Source organism: Ceratotherium simum, chromosome 7 (genome assembly GCF_057802395.1).
Source record: "Ceratotherium simum simum isolate JZ-2026a chromosome 7, ASM5780239v1, whole genome shotgun sequence".
Classification (NCBI taxonomy): Eukaryota; Metazoa; Chordata; class Mammalia; order Perissodactyla; family Rhinocerotidae; genus Ceratotherium; species Ceratotherium simum.
Window position 1 is genome coordinate 85,426,075 of NC_141906.1, and position 21,369 is coordinate 85,447,443.

The 21,369-nt window shown below is 52.8% G+C and overlaps 1 protein-coding gene across 8 annotated transcripts in view; it reads left to right on the forward strand.

Annotated features, from left to right (window-relative positions):
• Positions 1-21,099, forward strand: part of LOC101390268 (beta-galactosidase-1-like protein 2) — a 60,808-nt gene extending 39,709 nt beyond the window's left edge. For 4 of the 8 annotated variants that reach the window (XM_087433956.1, XM_087433958.1, XM_014793680.2 and 1 more), the window contains 13 exons: positions 2,666-2,747; positions 8,625-8,695; positions 11,754-11,838; positions 13,175-13,312; positions 13,896-13,976; positions 14,389-14,495; positions 15,187-15,327; positions 15,628-15,699; positions 15,962-16,037; positions 18,689-18,776; positions 19,078-19,189; positions 19,589-19,705; positions 19,975-21,099. In XM_087433956.1, the coding sequence (XP_087290082.1) occupies positions 2,666-2,747; positions 8,625-8,695; positions 11,754-11,838; positions 13,175-13,312; positions 13,896-13,976; positions 14,389-14,495; positions 15,187-15,327; positions 15,628-15,699; positions 15,962-16,037; positions 18,689-18,776; positions 19,078-19,189; positions 19,589-19,705; positions 19,975-20,061 (1,257 nt within the window). In that variant the 3' untranslated portion in view covers positions 20,062-21,099. The remainder of the gene's footprint in view (positions 1-2,665; positions 2,748-8,624; positions 8,696-11,753; positions 11,839-13,174; positions 13,313-13,895; positions 13,977-14,388; positions 14,496-15,186; positions 15,328-15,627; positions 15,700-15,961; positions 16,038-18,688; positions 18,777-19,077; positions 19,190-19,588; positions 19,706-19,974) is intronic. The other 4 variants (XR_015552772.1, XM_087433960.1, XM_087433959.1 and 1 more) reach the window with 4 other exon arrangements.
• Positions 21,100-21,369: the final 270 nt, after the last annotated feature.

Sequence of the window (21,369 nt, forward strand, 5' to 3'; positions counted from 1 at the left end):
GTGGTTCAGGGGTTGAGAGTAAAGGAATTGACTCAGTTGAGTGATGATGATTAGAGAAGTCTTCCTGGAGAGGCTGTTCTCATTCCAGCATCTAAAGCAATGGTTCCCAGCTTCAGCTGCACATTGGCTTCCTCTGGGGAATGTTTTAAAATCCCTATACTCAGATCATATACCATACCAGTTAAATAAGAATCTCTGGGGTGGTACTTTGACATCTGATTCCAATGTGTGGGTGAGGTCGAGAACCACTGATTTAGTATATGGCAGATCAGGGAAGGGCAGGGCTAGAATGACACTTAAAAGTACAGGCTAATGCTTAGATCTGGTTTCTGTCACTTAGTAGCTGAGACCTTGAACAAATGCCTTAATTTTTTTAAAGCTCCATTTTCTTTTGTATATAGTGAGACTAAAGACGGTATTTGCCTCTCTGAATTGTGCGTATCTGTGCAATCACATGACAGGCTTGGTACTGTTCTAGGCATACAATAAGTAGTCAATAAATAAGACCTTGACAGAATCATTGGCATTGGTTTTGGAGTACTTGGAAGGGTCAGCTGTGGTGTGAGTCGAGGAAATGTTCAGTGGCCTCAGTGAATCCACTGAATTAAAGCTACTTTAGCTTTGGCCCATGATGTCCTGGGCAGCATCTCTTCTGCTGTCACAGGCAGATTCATTTTCCATCTGGAAATGACTTCAGTCCCTTCAGACCGAGGCACAAGTGCTCCAGCCTGTAGGTTCTTATCCACTCTTCCCCCTTCTTCTCACGTGCAGAAAGCCCTCTGTGCAGGGAGCAGGGCTATCTCTAGGAGATGTGGCATTCCTAAAGCTGAAAAGGGGCGAGTTCAGTCCTAATGGTCATGTCCCACCACAGCCTGGAGCACACCACACCTCCAGCTTCCTCTTTGTCTTTGAGTGGGCTAGAAAGACCCCAGCCGGGGCACAGGCTGGGGGAGCTTCTCCTGCTTCACCTCCTTCCCTCAGTCTGTCTCTTGGGTGCTGGGGCTTCTCCAGCAGGAGTTTACTGAATTACTGAGCTGCAGAGGAGAGCTCCTTTGATGGGGGCAGAGGAGAGTGTGGCCCCTTCAGTGACCTGTCCTGCTCAGTCACGCCTCCCTGGTGTCTGAGAAAGGCGTCTGTGTGTGAGACAGGTGGACAAAGAGAAGCCCCAGTGCCCAGCCTCTGTCATCCTGAAGCTCTGGAGAGGATCCCCCTGAACTGCCATGCAGCTTTTCCTGGGGCATTGTGGACATGTGGACACCGTCAGCATACGATGACCTTGGGCAAGTCACCGCACATTTCTGAGCCTTAGTTTCATCGTGTGCACAGTGGAGAAAAGAATGCCTTTCTCTAAGACGGCTGTGGGAATGTAGTGGAGAACTGCACAAGGTCCCTAGCTGTGCTTGGCTGATCGCTGGTGCTCTGTCCCTTACAGTGTGCAGTCAGTAAATGAACGCCTGGGCAAAGTCAAGTGTGATTGTACAGCTATGAAATGTGGTGATTGTCCCTGTTTGCACCCTCCCAGCCCACACGAGCCTTTCTGCACATGGCAGGAACCAAAGCAGAGTTCATTAGACATCAGTGAATGAGTGGTTGGAGAGCTGTGAGGTGGCGGATCCAGGGCTTCTGATACAAATCTCACCTTGCCTAATGGATTAAACTCCTGCAGCCTCTGCTGTCCCTGAGAATTAGGCCCCTGCTCTTTCCTCACCCGCATCTGGGGTCAGATGGGAGCTTTGTTCCCCCACTGGATCACTTCTCTGCCTCCCCTATTTCCAAAAGAATGTGGTTGAAATAAGCAGTCTTGTCATAATATCTGCAGGAAAAATGATAGGAAAATACCCCTTGCTGGGGCTTCTGATCCAAAAGAGCCCACATTCCCAGAGCAGAGACTTTGAAGGGGTACACACTGGACTCAGGTCCACATTTGCTCATTAGCTCTGATTCCCACAGCACTTTCTCCAGCCTCTCTGAGGCTCTTCATTTGTACAGTTTAGATTCTGACTGTGAAGACTGAATAGGACAGTCTGTGTACAGTGCTCAGCAACAGGTCTGGCATGACAATCACTGGTCCATACATGTGAGCAGTTGTTCTGAGTGGTGAGGAGGGATTGCCCCTCAGCACACTGTGTCCTTCCACTTCTTCAGTGTTAGATTCACCACCTTCACAGAGCATTTCCTGCTCTACTGGGCACATGCAGAGCACCATGCTCATGTGACTGTGGCGTGGCTATTGACCAGAGCCCACCCTAGCCTGGTGTGGGGAAGGGGTGGGCTGCTCGCTTCTGTCCTGGAGGCCTGACCCACTCCTGGAGCCCTGCAGTCAGTTCTGGGTGAAAGCATGGCAGCTGGCCTTGCTGAGCCGGCCTCTGAGCAGGCCTGACTAGGAACAGCACACCAGCCAGACTCAGCATCTTGCCCGACTGGGAGCAGCTAAGGGCTGCCAGAGCCTGACAACCCTGGCCCTGCCATGGCTGGAATTCAGGCTGACTGGAGCTTTGTCGAACGTGGTGGGCACAGACTGGGTGGGTTTCCTTCCATTTTCTGCAGAGAAACAGATGCTTTATTTTGAATCTCTCCCCCTTCTCTTCGGGTTGCCGCATCCCCAGCTGTGTGGCTCAGCAGATGCTCTGAGGACTAACCGAGTTTGCATTGTCTTCCCCCCCAGGCCTTGGAGGACCGAGGTGTTGTGGAGCTGCTCCTGACTTCAGACAACAAGGACGGCCTGAGCAAGGGGGCGGTTGATGGAGGTGCCTTCCCGGGGCTATGCAGGGGTGGGGGGCTGTGCATGGCCTGAGCCTCATGTGGGGTTTCTCTGAGGCCTCTTCTCCCGTTTGCGTGGCACCAGGCCCCGAAGCTCCGGGCCTCAGAGGGTTGGAGAGTCTGTGACAGAGACGGAGTTGCCATAGCCAGCTCTGTGGCTGGTCTCCATTTCTGCAGAGCACTCTGGACACTAACAGTGCTCTGCAGACTGCAAGACACAGGGAACGGCAAGTTGGGCCCCTGAGAAAGTTTCTGAATGTTACACAGTGGGCTGAGCAGATGAAGCATTGAGTGTACTATGAGGATGGCTTTCTCAAATCCTGCCAAAATTGTGGAGACGACTGACCACTTCCCAGGGTCCGTGTAGCCCCCACAGTGATGGACAGTTGGCTGGGCAGTGAGTGCACAGTCGATAAGCATGGCAGCTCTCCATCCACCAGCATCCATACCCCTTACGCCACCTGTCTTCCTGTTGCTGTAGATGCACTGGCCCAGCTCCTGCTTCCGGCTAGCTGCTCCACACTTGTGCACAAGCCCTTTCTCTGCTCAGTCTCTGCTGGTTCCGCTGAGACCAGCAGGCTTCTGATACTGAGCTACTACTATAGCTAATAGCTCAGCTACTCCAGGGCACCGCTCCAGTGACTCCCCTCTGCCCTGCATCATCAAACTTGCTTTCTATTGGATCATTCCCAACTGCATATAGACACATTACTTCTCCCTTCTAAAAAAAAATCTCGATTCATTTTCCTGTGCAGAGGCTGTTCTATTTCTCTGCTCCCCTTTCAACAAATCTCCCCTGTCCATGCTCACTGGCTCTCCCAGTCCTTTCTTCTAGATCTCTCTTAAACCACCATGACCACATCACCACCCTCATCATTCCATGATGTTGCTCTTTTCCAGGTTGCCAGTGATCCCCACATTATCAATTTAACTTGTTAGTCCTCGACGCCTCTGATCTATCTGATTTTAGTCTTCAGCAACTGTCAATCTCTTTTCCTTGAACACGTCCTCACTTGGTGTCAGGGACACAACTTCCTGGTTTTTCTCTGACCTGCTGGCAGCTCCTTCCTGGTCACCTCTCTCTTCCTGGGCTCTGATGTTCAGATTCTTTCTGGCTCACTCCTTGGAATGAATCTGCTCTGCTCACTGTACACTCACTGCCCTGGTGACGTCATCTGGATGGCTCTAAATACGACCTCTGTGCTGAGGAGTCCGAGACGTTGTCTCCATCAGGGACCCTTCCTGATCTCCTGCCATGTGCATCTCCCACCAGGCCTGCCCCCAGGAAGGCTTCAGGTCTCAGCGGAACCAGCGGGGACTGAACTTGTCTGGTGCCCTCCCACTTTCGGTCTTTCTTTTCTCAGTAAATGGCAACTTCATTTTCCCCGAGTTGTGCAGGCCCTGAACCTTGTAGTCACTCTCGACTCCTCTCTGTATGCCTAACATGCGGCCATCAGCAAATCCTTTTTATCTTTAGCTTTATCTTCAAAATTTGTCTGGAATCCAGATAAGTTTTATCACCTCAACTATTACCGTCATTTTTCATTTGCATTATTGCAACAGCACTGGAACCGACCTCCCTTTTTTTCACTATTGACTCCCGCACAACTTTTTCTCAACATAGCAGCCTCTGCATGCCTTTGATAATGTCACTCGGATCATCTCACGCCCGCCTGAGCTCCAGGTGCACCTGTCTTGCTCAGAGTGAAGCGCAGGTTTTGAGAATGACCTCCAGATGCCTCCCCAGGTGGCCTCTGTGACCCAACCGGCTGCCTCCTGCTCTCCCCTGGCCCACTCTGCTCCACTCGCTTGGCCTCTCTCGTGTTGCTGGATGTACTACACGCCCCCAGCCTTCTTCCAGGCAGCTGCGCGGCTGTTGCCCCATTTCCTCCGACTCTCCTCCGAGGTCACCTCGAGGTGAGGCTTCCTCTGAGCACCCATTGGAAACTGCAGCTCCTCCTGGAGCTCACCCAGCCCTTCTGCCCTGCTTTATTTTTGCCTTCTAACCTTCCGAGGGTTTCTCTGTTTTATTTGCCTGTTTCAGGCAGTGGTCAGCTCTGCCGGGCTTGGGTTCTGTCTGTCAGGTTCGGCAGCGCTCGCGTGCCTAGACTGGGTGTGCGCACTGCAAGGGTGACTGCAGCCTGAAGGGCCCTCCTGGCAGCTGCCTCCCTGGGGCTGCCGGCGCGTGCCTGCTCCTGCGCGGGCGCGCTGCTCTGTGTTCCTCCCGCTTCCCCTCCCCTGGACTGAACTGCTGGAAGAGAGCGGCTTTCCCTCTGAAGCCCTAGGCCAGCGCCTGGCGTGCGGCCGGCACTCGGGGAGTGACTGTTGGATGAGTGGGCGGGAGAGGCTCTGGTCCCCAGCGAGCCAGTTCCTCCAGGACCCAGACCCCGTCTCCCGCGAGGACCGCCAGCGACTCCCGTCATGTCCGCGCATCCGGCGGGCGGTGGCCGTGCGGTAGGAAGGCCCTTCGGACGCTGGTGCACTCCGGGGCGGGGTAGAGGGAAGCGGAGGTGGGCGGGTGCGGGGTCTCCAAGGCCCCTGCTGGTCTCCATGCCCCTCCACTGCGGGTCCCTCTCCACCCCGCCCCCAGCCGCCTGCCGCCTGTGCTGCCTAGATGATCCCTTTCAATTAAAAATGTAATTAAAGTAACGTATTTACCAGATCTAAAAGTAAAATAGAAATCCTGATAAATACAGCGCAGCCTGCCTCCCCCTCCCCATCCCCGGAAACGATCGCTGGAACCTTCAAGGTTTTCTTCTGACGTGGAACTCTGTATGTATCCATCGAAATCTGTCTTGTTGCGCTGAGGTTTAGTCTTCTGGCGCCCGCCCGGTTCCGCTGGGCGCTCCGCCTCCTGCGGCCGCGCCGGCGGTCTGGACGTGCGCGGATCGCCTCGCCTTGGGTGTGCTCAGTTTTCGCTGTCACTGTAATTATCCCATTGTGTTTCTCTTTCACATTCTTCTCTCTTTCTCTCCCTCCCCCCTTTTCTTTTAAACAATCCTTTACTAGAGATCTTCCAGACTCCTCTCAGGGTGTTTTGCAGATGCCTCTACCTGTCAGAGTCTCTGTCTAGTCTGATCGGGTCTGGGACCTCTCTGTCCCTGACCAGCGGTGGCCCGCCACACAGCATTACCCAGACAGGCCCGCGTGTCCTGTCGGACCTCCCGGCTCCTAGAACGTGGATGACATTGCTCCCTTATTCTCTAGGAGCTGCTGTGCTGTGGAAGGACGGTCGTGTTCCGTGCCTGAGCCTTTTATATGTCCTGTTCATTTTTTCCTCTCCTGTTTCTAGAAAGTTTTAGAATTTTCCTTCCATTGTTGGTATTCTGCTATTTCAGAATGGCCTTCTTTGGTCCCTTTCGGGGCACTTCTCTGGGTCACTTGAACCAGAACCGTTATGGTCGTCAGTGCTGGGACCTCCATGCTGCGTTTCTTCAATACGCTTTCCCTCCTCCTTCTGATCTCTTGGTCGTTCTGTTGCTCATGGATTGGACTTTCATATCGATTCTCTAAGTCTCTTAGCTTTTTGATTTTTTCTCTCTTTGCCCTTTAGTTCTACTTTCTGGGCGACTTACTCAGCTTTTGTCTTCCAATCCTTCTGTTATCTCCTGGATCACGTTTTTCTTGAATAATTTCTTTTCTCATAGCATGCTTTTTTTTTTTTTTTGTGAGGAGGACTAGCCCTGAGCTAACATCTGATGCCAATCCTCCCCTTTTTTCTTGAGGAAGATTGGCCCTGAGCTAACATCTGTGCCCATCTTCCTCTACTTTATATGGGATGCCACCACAGCAGGGCTTAACAAGCAGTCTGTCGGGTGCACCCCCGGGATCCACACTTAACCACTTGTGCCACCGGGCCGGCCCCCTCAAGGCATGCTTCTTTGTTTTTTCTTTTGTGAGGAAGATCAGCCCTGAGCTAACATCTGCCAATCCTCCTCTTTTTTGCTGAGGAAGTCTGGCTGTGGGCTAACATCCATGCTTATCTTCCTCCACTTTATATGGGACGCCGCCATAGCATGGCTTGCCAAGTGGTGTGTCGGTGTGTGCCCGGGATCCGAACCGGCAAACCCCGGGCCACCACAGCGGAGTGCACGCACTTAACCACTTGCGCCACCAGGCTGGCCTCGGCATGCTTTTTTTAATGGATACTATGGTTCTTATCTCTCTCTGAGGATATTTTATTATTTTTTTCACATTTATCTGTTCTGCTCAATCGTCCACGTGAGGGGACTTTCTCAGTTGTTGGTTCTTGCCTGAGCAGTTAAGGAAGAGGTGCTAGGTGGCCCCTTGGGAACTGCAGGTAGAGGAGAGGCTGGTGGCAGGTGTGCTCCTCTGTGGGGTGGGTGGGCCCTGGTGGGCTGTTTCAATGAGGAAAACCTGAGTGTAATTGTCGGAGATAAGTGGTTCCAGAGAAGGACCCTTTGGTCTAGGGCAGCAGATGCTGTGGGAGCAGGCTGGAGGGGTGGGCAGGAGCCCCCTTGTCCAGGTTGTCCTCTCCCCCCTTTGGATCTCTCAGCCCACACTCTTCTGTGCCAGATCCCTCCAATCTGGAGCCTCTTGGCTTTCCCAGAGAGTATGGTCCCCTGAGGGGATGGCACCTCTGAGGGGTGGGCAAGGGGGCTTGAGGAGTGTGCGAGGCAGGGGGCGGGGCGTCCTCCCCTGCACAGTGCCTCAGCTGTGCGTGAGGCTTTGGGTTGCAGGTGGGCAGCCAGTCATAACTTCTTCCACTCTCTTAGGCCGTTACCGACCCACTGCCCTTTTTTTAGTCACCCAAGACTTTCTTAAAACCTCATCTCTGGTATGCCTTCTCTCCAGTTCTTGTTCCTTATGGACTTCCACTTTTTCATGCCTTGATCTTTATCTTAGTAGAGTGTCAAGAAGGCTAGGAATAGATGCTCTGTACAGTTAGCCATGCTAATCCTGCTGACCTCTGAGATTTCTGCCTGGTCAGTTTCTGACAGTCTTCCTGTCTTCCGGGATTTCTACTTCGGATGAGGAGGGGTCTGGATGTAGTGTCTTCCCCAGTGGGTTGCTGGAGGATGGTGACATGGCAGGACAATGGGTGGGTATCGGATGGGCCCGAGGTGCAGTCCTGCTCTGCTGCTCACCAGTTGTGTGACCTTGAGGCAAGTTCTTTAACCTCCTGGAGGCTCAGCTCTTGTTTGTTTGTTTTTAATCACTGGTAATCAGGGGCTTATGTCCGACAAGAGAGTGTCAGGGTGGCCAGCTTGCCAGGCCGGCTCAGTCTCTGTCATGCCTTCCCAGGCCACTGGAACTCAGGCCAAGGCCAGTGTGTGTGAGGCCCACTGTTCAGGCAGACAGCAAGCAGACAGGGAGCCCCAGGAGCAGTGGGGTCGGCCAGGGATCCACAACCACTGGCAAACATAGCACATCTTTCTCGGGCATCCTTTCACTGATGGAAAGCCGTTTAAAATATCATTTTAAGTTGAACAATGAGCACATGATGGGGTAGAATAGAAAATTAGCCTCGTCAAAGAAATGAAAGGGGAGTCTTCATTTAGATTGTTACCCTGTACTAGATACCGGAGTTCAAGTAATGGTTAGACTCCGGGCTCCCACAGAAGAATAACTAACAGAACGCACACTCTGGTGGTAGACCCACGTGAATCAAGAACAGACGCTTAGTGAAGGCGTGCTCTGTGTGGTCTGTGCTGAGGGTGGGATTTCTAAGACAAGCAAGATAAATTTCCTGACATCAGAGAAACTAAACTCTAATTGGAGGTGGGAACTATTGTCAAGACTAATTTATTTTGCTGGTGAATTGAGAACGGTCTGGGGTGCTTCAGAAAGTCTTCCTGCCTTTAAGAGAATGCTCTGTTTTTCCTCTCTCCTTCCATCCACAGCGCTGGCCACCATCAACTTACAGTTGCAACACGACCTGCAGTTGCTGACCACCTTTCTCTTCAGCGTCCAGGTGAGCCTGGCCCGGCAGCTGCCCGCCCTGCTCCACGTGAGTGTAGGAATCCTCCAGCTGAGTGGAGCCTCTCTGTCAGAAGCCTGCGGGGCTCTGGAATGCCCGCGCTGTGTGCAGGGTGCCCCAGACGGGAGGCAGGGGGTCTGGGCTCTCTCAGCCCTCTTTTCCACTGCAGAGCTCAGCCCCCGCGGCCCCCGTGTGGCCGCGCCCTGGCCAAGGAAGCCCTGTGGAAGTGCTCTGAGGTGTTGCTATGTAGGCTGATGTATGAGTAGGGTGTCCCGCCTCTTGAGAAAGGGCTCTTTTTGAAGCTCTGGGTGTGGTGCCATCACAGAGGCCTCTTGACTAGCATTGTGTGGAGTCAAGTAGCCCCAGACGTGCTCAGATGATCAAGGGGAAAAACACTGCCCTGCCCTGTACAGTATGTGTCTGACCTTAACCTGTGAGGCCCCTATGGGCCTAGAAAGATTGTTGGCATCAGCGGGACAGGAAGCCCGGCCCATTCCAGGTCAGAGGAAGAGGAGTTTCTGGATATTTCTCAGCATCCATCAGGTTGATGGGAATTTACAGTTAAATCCTGTTCGGATTGGTTTCTCTTCTCTCAAGTTCGTGTCTCTCTCCTAAAGAGAGAGAGGTGATCTGGCCAAGGCAGCTGCAGCCCATTCGCAGAGCTGAGAGGCCCCATCCCTCGCCCTGTCTTGCTGAAGTGGGGGAATGCCCCAAACTGCCACCATCTGTTGGTGGAGGCGTTGATTGCTGGGCCTAGAGTGAACTGTTGGAGCGTTCATGTCACCGTGGACAGATGCCTGTGAGAAGCTGGGGTTCTCCATCCCAGCTGCTCATTTTTAGAGCAGAGGCAGTGTCCTAAGGCACATCCACATGAGGCCACCACGGCAGGGTGAAGCCACAACGGATGAGGGCCACCCATGTGTATGATGCAGCTACTACTGGAGTGTAGAGGGACAAGCAGAATGGGCAGGGAAGGTGCACAGGAGGAGATGGGACGGGGTGGGGCCTCACCCCAGGCAGACTTTGTGAGGCAGATCTGGGAGAGACAGCGGATATAGGTGGGCCCAGGTCCCGTCCCTTTCTCCGTTCCTTCCCTCCGCCCCTATGTACTGAGTGCCTGCTCTGTGCGTGGGGTAGGCCAGGCCCAGTCCCGCTGCAGTGACTAAGATGCCAGGGTCTCTGCCCTCCTGCAGTTTTTTGCCTACTTGGGAAGAGACGTGTTAAACAAACAGTTGCCTGGTAACTAATAGCACTGTACTTGAGTGCTGTCCACGAGCAGTGCCGGCTGCTGTGGGGTGACCGCCCTGTGTTTCTCCTTCCTCTTCTGTGAGTGGGGACCCTGATCGCACCTACTGAGAAGTTGTTTGAGGGTGAAGTGAGGAGATACTTGGCAGGCACCAGCGTAGCAGTGCTTCACGCTGGCTCCTTCAGGGTCCTCCTTGGACCAATGGCCATGCCTGTGTGCCCCAGGCCGGTCATCCTTTGACAAAACAGCACCGCTAAAGGCCATTCTATCCACAGCTCAGCGACATCTGCTTTCCCCGAGGAAGGGGGCTGGGGTGCTTGCTTGTTGCGATCACAGGCGCCTCGGAATTGTGGACAGCACAGGCCCAGCTCTGCTCAGCTTTGGGGTGGCCAGCAGCACCTCGCTGGGCCTCTCGTCCGTGTCCAGTGATGAAGAGCATTCCTGTGACTGTTTCCCAAGCACTTCCTGTGTGCCAGGCCCTGTGTGCTAAGGGCTGTACGTGCGTTGTTTCCTTTAATTCTCCCACTAACCGTGTGAGCTGGCTACTGGTATTACCGTTTTACAGTTAAGGAGACAGATTGGTAGAATGGATAAAGCACCCAGTGACTGGCAGGTTAGGGAGGACAGCAGAGCTCCAGCTCTTCACCACATCGTGCGCTGCAGTGACCTGGGCCGGTGGTGGACACCCCCTGCCTTGGCCCTGGCACCCTCAAATCAGGGAGCCCCCTCCTGGCACGGGAGGCACGGGAGACTACTGACATGAGGGACTTAAAGTTGACTTCTCCCTTCTTAGTGACTTAAAAGTGGCACAGTATATCCCCTTCTTGGGGGGTAGACAGCTGTAAAGAAAACCAAGGCACCTATCTTGCTAAAAATTATTGTGACTCCTTTGGCCTTCTCCTGGTGTGGTTGGTCCCTTCTACTCAGTGGACTGTGAATCATCACCCTGGGTCAGACTTTGTTGCTCTGTGGGCAGCTGCCCTCTGAATGTAAAGCCGTCACTAACACGGCATGTGACAAATGAGGAAGGCTCTCTGGTGTGGAGCCTGAAATGCCAGCATATTTGTCCTTCCACTTCCCCCAGTTGCTCTGGTACTTCCACAAACAAGGCAGAGTGGAGCATGGTCCCTGGAAAGATTTCTGCATCCTTGGGGCAATCCCGTGCAAAGTCAGTATTCTGAGGTAATAGTAAAGACTTACTGAACGTCCCAGCCAAGGTTTGATGCAGACATTGTGGCTGCAGAGCCTGCACTGTGGAGAGCTGGGCTATGATGCCCTGACCCTGGTCCTCGAAGAGGGGCCTGTTCTGCAGCCCTCTGACTCTTCCAGCTAAAGGGAAGCAGCAGCTGAGGGGCCTGCATCCACGGTGTGCCTCCCAGAAGTGGAGTTATCCTGATAGAGCATTCTCCTTCCTTGAAAGAGGATAGGCTTGGCTTGACTCAGAATGTGAACCAATGTAGGAAGAGACTCTGAAAGCAGGAGCTGAATTCTCTTGAAGACTTACTTTGAACACATCCACGTGTTTTCTCGCCAGCACCGTATGCAACGTTAAAGCACATCAAGGTGGCAGGGTCCACTGCGCCCACTCTGGTAGCCTGTGCTCCCCCACCTTCAGTGTGGGGGCCGCACACGGAGACGCGGTGCACGTGTACCTGCTGCTTGTCTGTGCTCTGCCTTCCACGGCTGCTAAGGCAAGGGGTGTGCAGCCAGGGCAGAGCTGTGGGGACAGAGGTGCTGGCATTCCTCTCCAGGAAGGGCTCCCCTCTGTCTTCTTGGCCAGCTAACTTCTCATTTTGTGATGCCCAGGGGGCTCGGCCCAAGATGGTGATGGAGTACTGGACGGGGTGGTTTGACTCGTGGGGAGGCCCACACAACATCCTGGATTCCTCTGGTGAGTGTTTTGCAGTACCTACATCCAGCATGTGTGTGGACCTAAGAAGCAGGAATAAGTTCCAAATACCCTGCCAACTGATGTAGACTAGCTGTAGGGTGCAAGGCTCCTGGGAGTATTTGCATGTAGTAGTCAGCTCATGGTTTTCCAGAGTCATTTATCTTGACATTTGAAGTGAACAGTAGGACTTTTAACATTGCTTTATTATGTTTTTGTAATTAGATAAGTAATGTAATTATAAGTAATAATTTGCAAACATTGAGCAAATACAGAATATGTATAAAAAAGAAATAAAAACCCCAGAGCCCGGAGAAGACACTGTGGCGTATACAGTCCAGGCCATTCTCTGTATCTCTGTTTTCAGCCCTGTGTGCACATAGATGTGGACAAATGTGGGCACATCTGCTCCTCGTCACCTGTTTGTGTGTGAATGACACAGACAGCCAGCTTTCTAACTGTTAAACATAGATTCCCTTGCTGTTTTTAAGAACAGAAAGAACCCCATGTATTGGTGACTAAAACATAATTCATTTACCCAATCTCTATTGATGAACATGGAGGTTGTTTTCAGTGGTTTTTGTTCACTGAACACTGTGTCACTGAGCATTCTTGAACATCCAGTTTGCATACCTGGCATATTATTTCCCTAAGATAAGTTCCTAGCAATGGAATTGCTATGTTAATGCAATTTTGATGTATGTTTACTAAACTGCCCTCCAGAAAGACTGTAGCAATTCTTACCGTTTTTCAGCGAGAATACCCATTTCCCACCGATTCATCAACACTGAGTATTAAAATAATTTTTAATATTTGCTAATTTGATAAGTCATTGTTTAGTTCACATTTCTTTGACCAATACTGAGGTTTTTAAGAAAACATACACATATATATATTAGTTAACCATTTATATTTCTCCTTTGATACTATCTTTTCATGTCATTGGTTCTAATAAAGGTAGGATTGAGGAAGTGGTCAGAATTATATCTGTAATTATGAATCCTCTCTCTCTGTGTCTTACTGAGAGTAACAGTTGAGAAGCGTGCCGGGGAGGCAGAAGGCTGCCCTACACGGCACATTGTCCAAGTCGTAGTCAATGGAGACCTGATGTGATGTAAAAACAACAGGAAGGCCGAAGCTCTGGGGCCGAGATTCTGGCCCGTTTCTCGTCCTCCTCCCCTCGTCTTCTGCGATGGGAGTTTTAGTGGAAGCTGAAGGGCAGAGTGATGAAGTTGGATTTGAGGAGGGACCAGGAAAGATGAGAGTGCCAAAGGGACTTACAGCTTGTCCCAAACTCAAACTCACTCTGCATGTTCCCCTTTCTCCCCTCCTCCTGTAGAGGTCTTAAAAACAGTGTCTGCCATCATCGATGCCGGCTCCTCCATCAACCTCTACATGTTCCATGGAGGCACCAACTTTGGCTTCATAAATGGAGCCATGCATTTTTATGAATATAAGTCTGATGTCACCAGCTATGGCAAGTATTCCCCAGTACTGCCCCTCCCCAGAACACCCCCGCATTTGTGTGTCTGGGGCTATTTATGGACAGTCCTTTAGGGACAGCTTCTGGCACCTTTAACGTATTTTGCTGCAGAGTGCCTGGGGAAGGTGGAGGTTTGTCTGGATTGTCACTTTTAAACTTCCAGAGCAGTGGGAGATGGAAGCCGGCTGACGTGCCTGGGAGCCTTCGGAAGTGAGCTGGAGGAAGTGGGAGAGGCACGCAGGCTGAGGGAAAGTCTTACGTGAGAGCGGCTTCTTCTCCCTACTCAGGACCTTCACGTGGTGTGACCGCTGCCCCCCCTTTAGATTGAGAGTCCCCGGAAAGTAGGAAAGATGCCTGGAAATTTAGGGTCATGCTGTGGTCGTGCGCAGTTTTGGTGGCATTCTGTTGTATTTGGTATATATAGTATTTTGGGTGATGGCTCATACCAAAAGTGTTTGCCTCCCAAATGGCTGGGATGAGGACCCTTCCCTCTCTCAGCTTCTCCCTTCTCTTTTTGCTGCCACAGACACTGTCCTGGGACATGAGTGACCAGTGACGGTGCCCTGGTGTCTTGCAGACTATGACGCAGTGCTAACAGAGGCTGGGGACTACACGGCCAAGTACGTCCAGCTTCGGGACTTCTTTGGCTCCATCTCAGGTACCTGGCAAGCAGCAGGCTCGAGCACCACCTTGGGCCCTTGCTTTTGCTCTGAGACCCCTAAGAGTTCCTTCCTGACCATCCCACCTCAACCCTGGTTGATCTGTGTGCAGGAACGTTCTAGACGAGGACAGGCGAGTTGAGAGATTAACTGTTTTCATCCTAGTTTGTGTCTTGCCAGCCCTGCCTTTTCATGGGTGCTAAGACTCCTGAGGATATGAGAAAGCCCCCAGTGCCCCTGGCGTTGTCTTCCTAGCGGGGTCTAGGCCTTTCTGGGAATGGACCTGTTTTCCTCTTGGCTCTGCGGTAGAGGAGCACGTTGGGCTGTGTTTAGGAGCCAGGGGTTATGGAGGCTGGAGGGCAGTGACTGTGGGGTCCCTTGGGGTGGCCCTGTTGTTTGTCTGCATTGCAGGTGCCCCTCTGCCTCCCCCGCCTGACCCTCTTCCCAAGACTGCATATGAGTCAGTGACGCCAGCTTTCTACCTGTCACTGTGGGACGCCCTGAAGTACATGGAGACAGTAAGTGCTGCGGGCTGGGCGGAGGGGCTAGGAAGCCCTCCAGACAGCTGTCATGGAGGAAGAAAAAACCAACTCTTGAGCTTTGAGGTCTACTCTCTCACTTTAGAACTCAGAGTAAAGAGAACGAACTCAAGCTAGAGTATGAACTGGGAAGGAACTTTTTAGAACTTGAAGAAAAACTGGGTCACACAGTAGGAATTCCCTTTCTCCAGCCTCAGTGGGAAGACAGGATGAGGGGCAGGAGAATGGGCTTCACCCTCCTCTGAGAATAGGATGTACCTCCTGTAGCTGACTCAGAGGGATGCTGTGATGCAAAAATGATGGTGGCTTAAAAAGGTGCAAGTCCACGAGATGGCAGGGCTTCATTCTGTTGTTACTGCATATGCCCCTTCTTACACCTAACCCTGTGACCCTGGAGAGCCCGAGTTAGTGTGACGAGAAGGCAAGGCAGGATTTTGGAGCTTAGAGAGCCAGTAAACTGGATTGGCTCCACATGTTTGTGAAATGAGGTGTCAAAATAGAAACAAATGTTGGGGCCCCCACTCCATCCCTGCCCCTGCCCCACAGTATGCTAACCCCAGGTGGGAGTCTGTTTGCTATGCCACACTCCCCCAGAAAGCTCAAGATGAGGTTGCTGCCTTTTTTCTCCTCTGCCTAGCCCCTGTGCCTCCACCGTCTTTTCTCTGTACAGCCAGTCAATTCTGAAAAGCCAGTCAATATGGAGAACCTGCCAGTAAACAATGGAAATGGACAGTCCTTTGGGTACACTCTGTACGAGACCACCATTGCCTCATCTGGTGTCCTCAGTGGTCTTGTGCGTGACCGGGGACAGGTAGGAGCGTCTGCTCTTCATTCCTGTCACCTTGTAGTCATCAAGCCCCATCACAGACGTCTGACTCTCTCCCCTCCGTGCTCACATATCCGGCCGTTCCCAGTCCGTGGAGATGGGCCATCACCATCAGCTGTGCAGTCCTTTTCAGCTGTACTCACAGGCATTCATTTTTCCTCTGTGCCTGGCTAAACCCCCTCCTCAGCACACACCCAGTGTTACCTCTTTCTTTGCTTAGCAGAGATCCCTCTTACGCCTCCCTCCTGTCAACCCATGGGTGCTTTCTGTCTGTTCATTTGGCAGGTATTTGTGAACACAGTATCTATAGGATTCTTGGACTATGAAACAAAGGCAATCAATATCCCCTTGATTCAGGTTTGTTATCCTGGGGAGCTGGGTGATGGGTTGCACCAGCTGCTTCCTGAGCAGGTTTGGTGGGAGTCAAAGAGGAAGACCTGGAAGACAGGAGGCTCCTTAACCACAGAGCTACACATGGAAAGAGGGGCAGAACATTACATTCTGATCATCCTCAGAGCTTAGGGAAGAACTAGGGTTCCACAGAGAAACCCCTAGGTGCAGTTGTGACCTTATGGCTGGGTAATCAGGAAGTCATCATCGACCACTGTATTCCTGGCAGGGTCACACCATGCTGAGGATCTTGGTGGAGAATCGTGGGCGAGTCAACTATGGGGAGATTGATGATCAGCGCAAAGGTGGGTCACAGCACATGCCGAGAGAAGAGCTGCTAATGCTCAGCACTTGCCTGGTTATCCCTTCTCCGTACCAGCACAACAGCAGGCCATGGAGGCTGATTGCAGTGAAGTGGGGCCATGGTGGCCCATTGGAGGGAGGTGGGTCATGGAGGCCCACTGGAGGATGTAGAGTCATGGAGGCCCATTGGAAGAAATTGGGTCATGGAGGCCCATTGGAGGGAGGTAGAATCACAGAGGCTCGTTGGAGAGAGGTTGGACATGGAGAACCATTAGAGTGGGGTAGGTCATAGAAGCCAATTGGTGAGTCATAGACACCTATTGCAGTGAGGTAGGGTCATGGAGGCCCATTGGAGGGAGGTGGGTCATGGAAGTCCATTGCAGTGAAGAGGGGTCATGGAGGCCACTGCAGGGAGGTGGGGCCATGGAAGCCCATTGCAGTGAGGTGGGGTCATGGAGGCCCACTGCAGTAAAGAGGAGTCATAGAAGCCCACTGCAGGGAGGTGGGGCCATGGAGGCCCACTGCAGTAAAGAGGGGTCATGGAAACCCATTGGAGGGAGGTGGGTCAAGGAAGCCCATTGGAGGGAGGTGGGTCAAGGAGGCCCATTGGAGGGAGGTGGGTCCTGGAGATCCATTGGAGGGAGGTGGGGCAAGGAGGCCCATTGGAGGGAGGTGGGTCATGGAGGTCCATTGAAGGGAGGTGGGGCCATGGAGGCCCATTGCAGTAAAGAGGGGTCATGGAGGCCCGTTGGAGGGACCTGGGTCAAGGAGGCCCATTGGAGGGACCTGGGTCAAGGAGGCCCATTGGAGAGAGGTGGAAGTGGGCCTGAGAGGCCTAGGTGGGTTCTGACCTCTTCCCTGTTTGCACTCCCTGTGCATGTTGTCCTCATGCCCATGGTGTACACACAGTGAACACTGAGCCAGCCTCTCCAGATCTCCCTGGGCTGTAGTTGCTTTAGCAGGGGGCTGTCTGCTGGGGTGGTGGGGGGTAGTGGGTGAGGGGCAAGGAATGGGATTCCCAGAAATCCAAAAAAAGGCATATCCAAAAATCCAAATCCAAAAACTCCTGCCTTGCGTCTCCACACTGAATTTCTTTTCTTGATCAATCTTGGAAATCCATTGATGATCACATTTGTGGTGGGGAGGAGGAGGCGGCAGGACAAACAGTGAACAAAATGCTCTTGATGGCAAGCCCCTCTGGGAATATTCCACCAATTTGTTTTATTTTTCCTGGCCTTCTAAACCTTTGCTTAAATTTGCCTTTTCTTTCTTATCTGTTTATCAAAATGTGGGCAGTTTCATGCAAGTTGTGAAATAAGAACTTAGACAAAATAAATCCCACTGTGGTAGGGAAGACTGGTGACCTCCCAACTCTCTCACAGTGTTTGCCTTTGTAATGTGGAAACCTGCGTGTCCCGTCCTGCCTGCCAGGGAAGCAAAGCGCTGTGGCCCAGCCACAGGGGCTCCCTGGGTCCTGGGCCAGCCCTCTCCAGTGGGCCTCAGAGTAGCTTCTGGTCCTGCTTGCCCTCCCTCTTCCCTAAACAAGCCCCAGTGCTCCTCCTTTCCCCTGAGGAGCTCCCTCTCCAGGCCCATCCTTACTTCCCAGTCTTTGCCTCCCCAGGCCTGTGGTCAAGGTGTGCCCTGGACTTGCACTGTGGAGTTCCTATCCTCTGGAACAGTTCAGTGTTTGTAAGTCACAGACTTGCTCTCCAGAAATGTGTGTGCCCCCGACACACACCTGTACCTGCAATTTAACAGGGTCCACAGGCCCCATGAAGCCTGTTCACGATCCCCAGCCTATCCAAACTCCCCCTCAAGCCACTCAGCAGCTCCATGACCGAGAGGAACACGGAAGCTGCTCCTGGACCGACATAGCTGACCCATTCCCCAAGGTGCTAATTAATCGCTATTCACGTATGCACAGTTTCTCTGACTTGGATACACAAGTCATATTGCCATCTGTTCACAAAGAAATCTTTTTTTTTTTAAAGATTTTATTTATTTATTTATATTCCCCCCAGAGCCCCAGTAGATAGTTAGATGTCATAGCTGCACATCCCTCTAGTTGCTGTATGTGGGATGCGGCCTCAGCATGGCCGGAGAAATGGTGCGTCGGTGCGCGCCCGGGATCCGAACCCTGGCCGCCAGCAGCAGAGTGCGCGCACTTAACCGCTAAGCCACAGGGCCGGCCCCACAAAAAAATCTTTAACCTTAGGTCATGTAGAAGATTCCTGGCTGAGTTCTTAGGTCTGTTTAGTCTGGGACCCCACCGCAACTGACCTTGAAGCCAGGCTAGAACCACTGTGACCTCTTTGTCATCTGCCCATTTGGCCTTATTTTATTGTGTTGGAATTCTCAGCCCCAAAAGGGAGCTTCCCACTCAGAGAGGCCAGAGACTGTTCTCGCCTGGTGACATTCTCAGCTCTGTCATTGCCCTGGGATGTGTTCTTCCAGGCAAATTCTAGGACCGGGCACATACTGTGTTACTCATTTTCATCCTCTTTGGGATTTCTAGGGAGAGTTTATGCCATGTGATGAGCCCTCAGGGAGTGCGTCCTTCAGGAGAAATCCTCATGTGAACGTCCCCCATGTGTGCTGGCCACAGCCAAGTCAGCTGTGGCTGTGCTCATGTTTCCTTGCCTCCTTCCCACAGGTTTAATTGGAAATATCTATCTGAATGATTATCCCCTGAGAAAATTCAGGATCTACAGCCTGGATATGAAAAAGAGCTTCTTTCAGAGGTGGGTTCCCACCTGGTGCAGCGTGTGAACTTATGGACAGGGAGCAGGAGAGCCAGGAAGGCCCAGAGCTGCTTAGGCCTCGCCCCTCCTCCCACCCATGTGTACACAGACCCAGAGCCCAGAGCACTTGCCCACGAAGTGCCAGCTCTAGAGACCAGGGAATTTCCATGACACCACCCCGCTGCCCTTCCTGTGCTGTGGTTAACAGGCAGGGGGGACTGCAGTGCCTCTGGAATTAGATGCAGGACAGGGCCCAGATCTGAGAAAGCGCCCTCCTCTCTTTCTTCCGTTCTGGCTGTAGGTTCAGCTCCGACGAATGGAACCACGTCCCTGAAGTACCTACATTCCCTGCTTTCTTCTTGGGGGCCTTGTCAGTTGCCCTTTCCCCTTCTGACACTTTTATGAAGCTGGAGGTTTGTAGCCCCTCCCTGCCCAGGTTCTCCAGTCTCCCCCTGCCCCAGGGAGCCCTCTGTACCACTCCCAGAGGGTCTTGGTCCTTGTGTTGCCCTCTCTGAAAGGGCCCTCAGGGCCTCCCTGGGCCAAGGGGAGTGGGCTCAAAGCAGAAGAACCACCTGGTGGTACTTCTCAGGGTCTAGGTTCCTACGTCCAGTCTGAGCCTGGGTGCCCTGCCTGGGAGAATGGGAGACAGAACTCCCTACTCGTTAACCTTGTGGCTGTCAGAACGTTGGTTCACGTGGGTCTCTTGGAAGCCAAGAGAACACGTGGCATGTGGCTGTCTCTCTGCCTTCCCATGTGACTTTATATTCAGTGGCTTTCATGGTTGACTAACACCTTCTCTTCTCTGCTTAAAGGGCTGGGAGAAGGGGGTTGTATTCATCAATGGCCAAAACCTTGGACGCTACTGGAACATCGGACCCCAGGAGACCCTCTACCTCCCAGGTGCCTGGTTGGACCAAGGCATCAACCAGGTGTGAGCACTTGCAGGCCCTTCCTTTTCCCCAGGACCCCCTTCTCCCTGCCCTCCCTGGCATCACAATGTTTCTCTGGGGTCCTTGGTCACAGGCTGTTAAGGCTGGTGAGGGCAGGAGAGGGGCAGAGGTTGTAGCCAGCTCTTCTGTGCTTCTCCTTGGTGCTGATAAGTTGTGGGTCTCTATTCCTTCCAGCCTGGTTCCCAGCCCCCTTCTGGCTCTAAGACAGACATCTGCTGTTGTTATACCCCAGCCCTTCTCGCCCCTAGGTCATTGTTTTTGAGGAGAAGATGGCAGGTCCTGTGATACAGTTCACTGAAACACCCCACCTAGGCAGGAACCAGTACATCCACTGAGCAGCACCGCCCGGCACCTCCTCCTGGTGGGAAGGAAGCAAGAGGGCGCCACCCTCCTCCCGGCTGATGGGAGGCCTGGCAGGCCCCTCGCAGCCTCGCAGCATGAGAGTGTCCTTAAGTAGCAACCTCCGGGAGTCCAGGGGCCACAGCTCTGCCCACTGTTTGAGTTCAAGACCCTAAACCTGGAGACCTGAAGAGGAGAGGTAGGATGGCCAGGGAGAGACCCCTTCTTACCTGAAGTGGCTTCTTGACCCAGCTCTATTGATGGCGCCTTTCTACTTCCCTGCTCTTCTGGGAGAGGACAGAAGGCTGTCTCTCTGGGGGTGGGAATGTCTAATCAGATCTCCATGAGGGTGTCTGGGGCCCTCAGGAAAGGGCCTGACTAGCTGGCCGTGACTCCTGGTCATATGTTTGCTCCTCTGAGGTTCTCACCTGGCTCGACCACATCCCTTGTGGCCCCTTTTCATTTCTGAAGTAGTGAGTGGTCACCACTTGCAGGGGATAGGGAAGGGGGTGTGTCCTCTGATCGGCTTTGTTCTTTCTTCAAACCCTCCCAAGCCTTCTCTAGGATTCTGGGAGAAATTCCGTTTGAGACATGTTTTCTCCTTTTCATTCTCAGTCTGATTGCATCTGAATCTGACAGGATGACAGGCCAAGTTTACGTGAAGCAGAAACACTCGGCCTCTTGTTTTTCTGAATTAGAGTGTGTCCAGTTTTGCTCAGGGAGAAGCATCAGCTGAGGAGGAGATGTAGCTCCTAGCAGAAACCACACCCTCTCAGGGCCGCAGGGAGACAGCAGGAGGCCACTCCAGTGCGGGGCCGTGGGGGGCCTCCCTGGAATGTTGGGGCAGCCTAGAGCAGGCCTTGCTCCAGCTCCCTCCCCCTCTCAGCCCCTCTGGCCACTCAGCAGAGCGGAGAGGCAGCCTGCCCTTGCAGTTGTCTGTCCACTTCTGAGGCGCTTGTTCTGGGGATTGAGCCCAGTGGTTTGGCTCAGGTTTGCTGTCTTGAATTGCAATAAAGCAGTAGAGTCGAATCAAATCTTCCTCGGTGATATTCCTCCAATCCTATTTGTGCCGCTTATTAGCCAGAGGTGCAGGCCCTGTGGAGTCAGGCTCACATTTAGCCCAGCTGGTGCTGGGCTTTACCTGGTGAGTAGATGATGCAGCCCCTGGCTCCTTACCACCTCCCTCCTGACCTGCATTCCCCCTGAAGTGGCACCTGGATTGCAAGTGCCCCTGGAGAGAAGTCAAATACAGGTCCATTCTGGTGCTGGTGGGCAGGGGTGGGAACCTGCTAGACAGCCAAGAC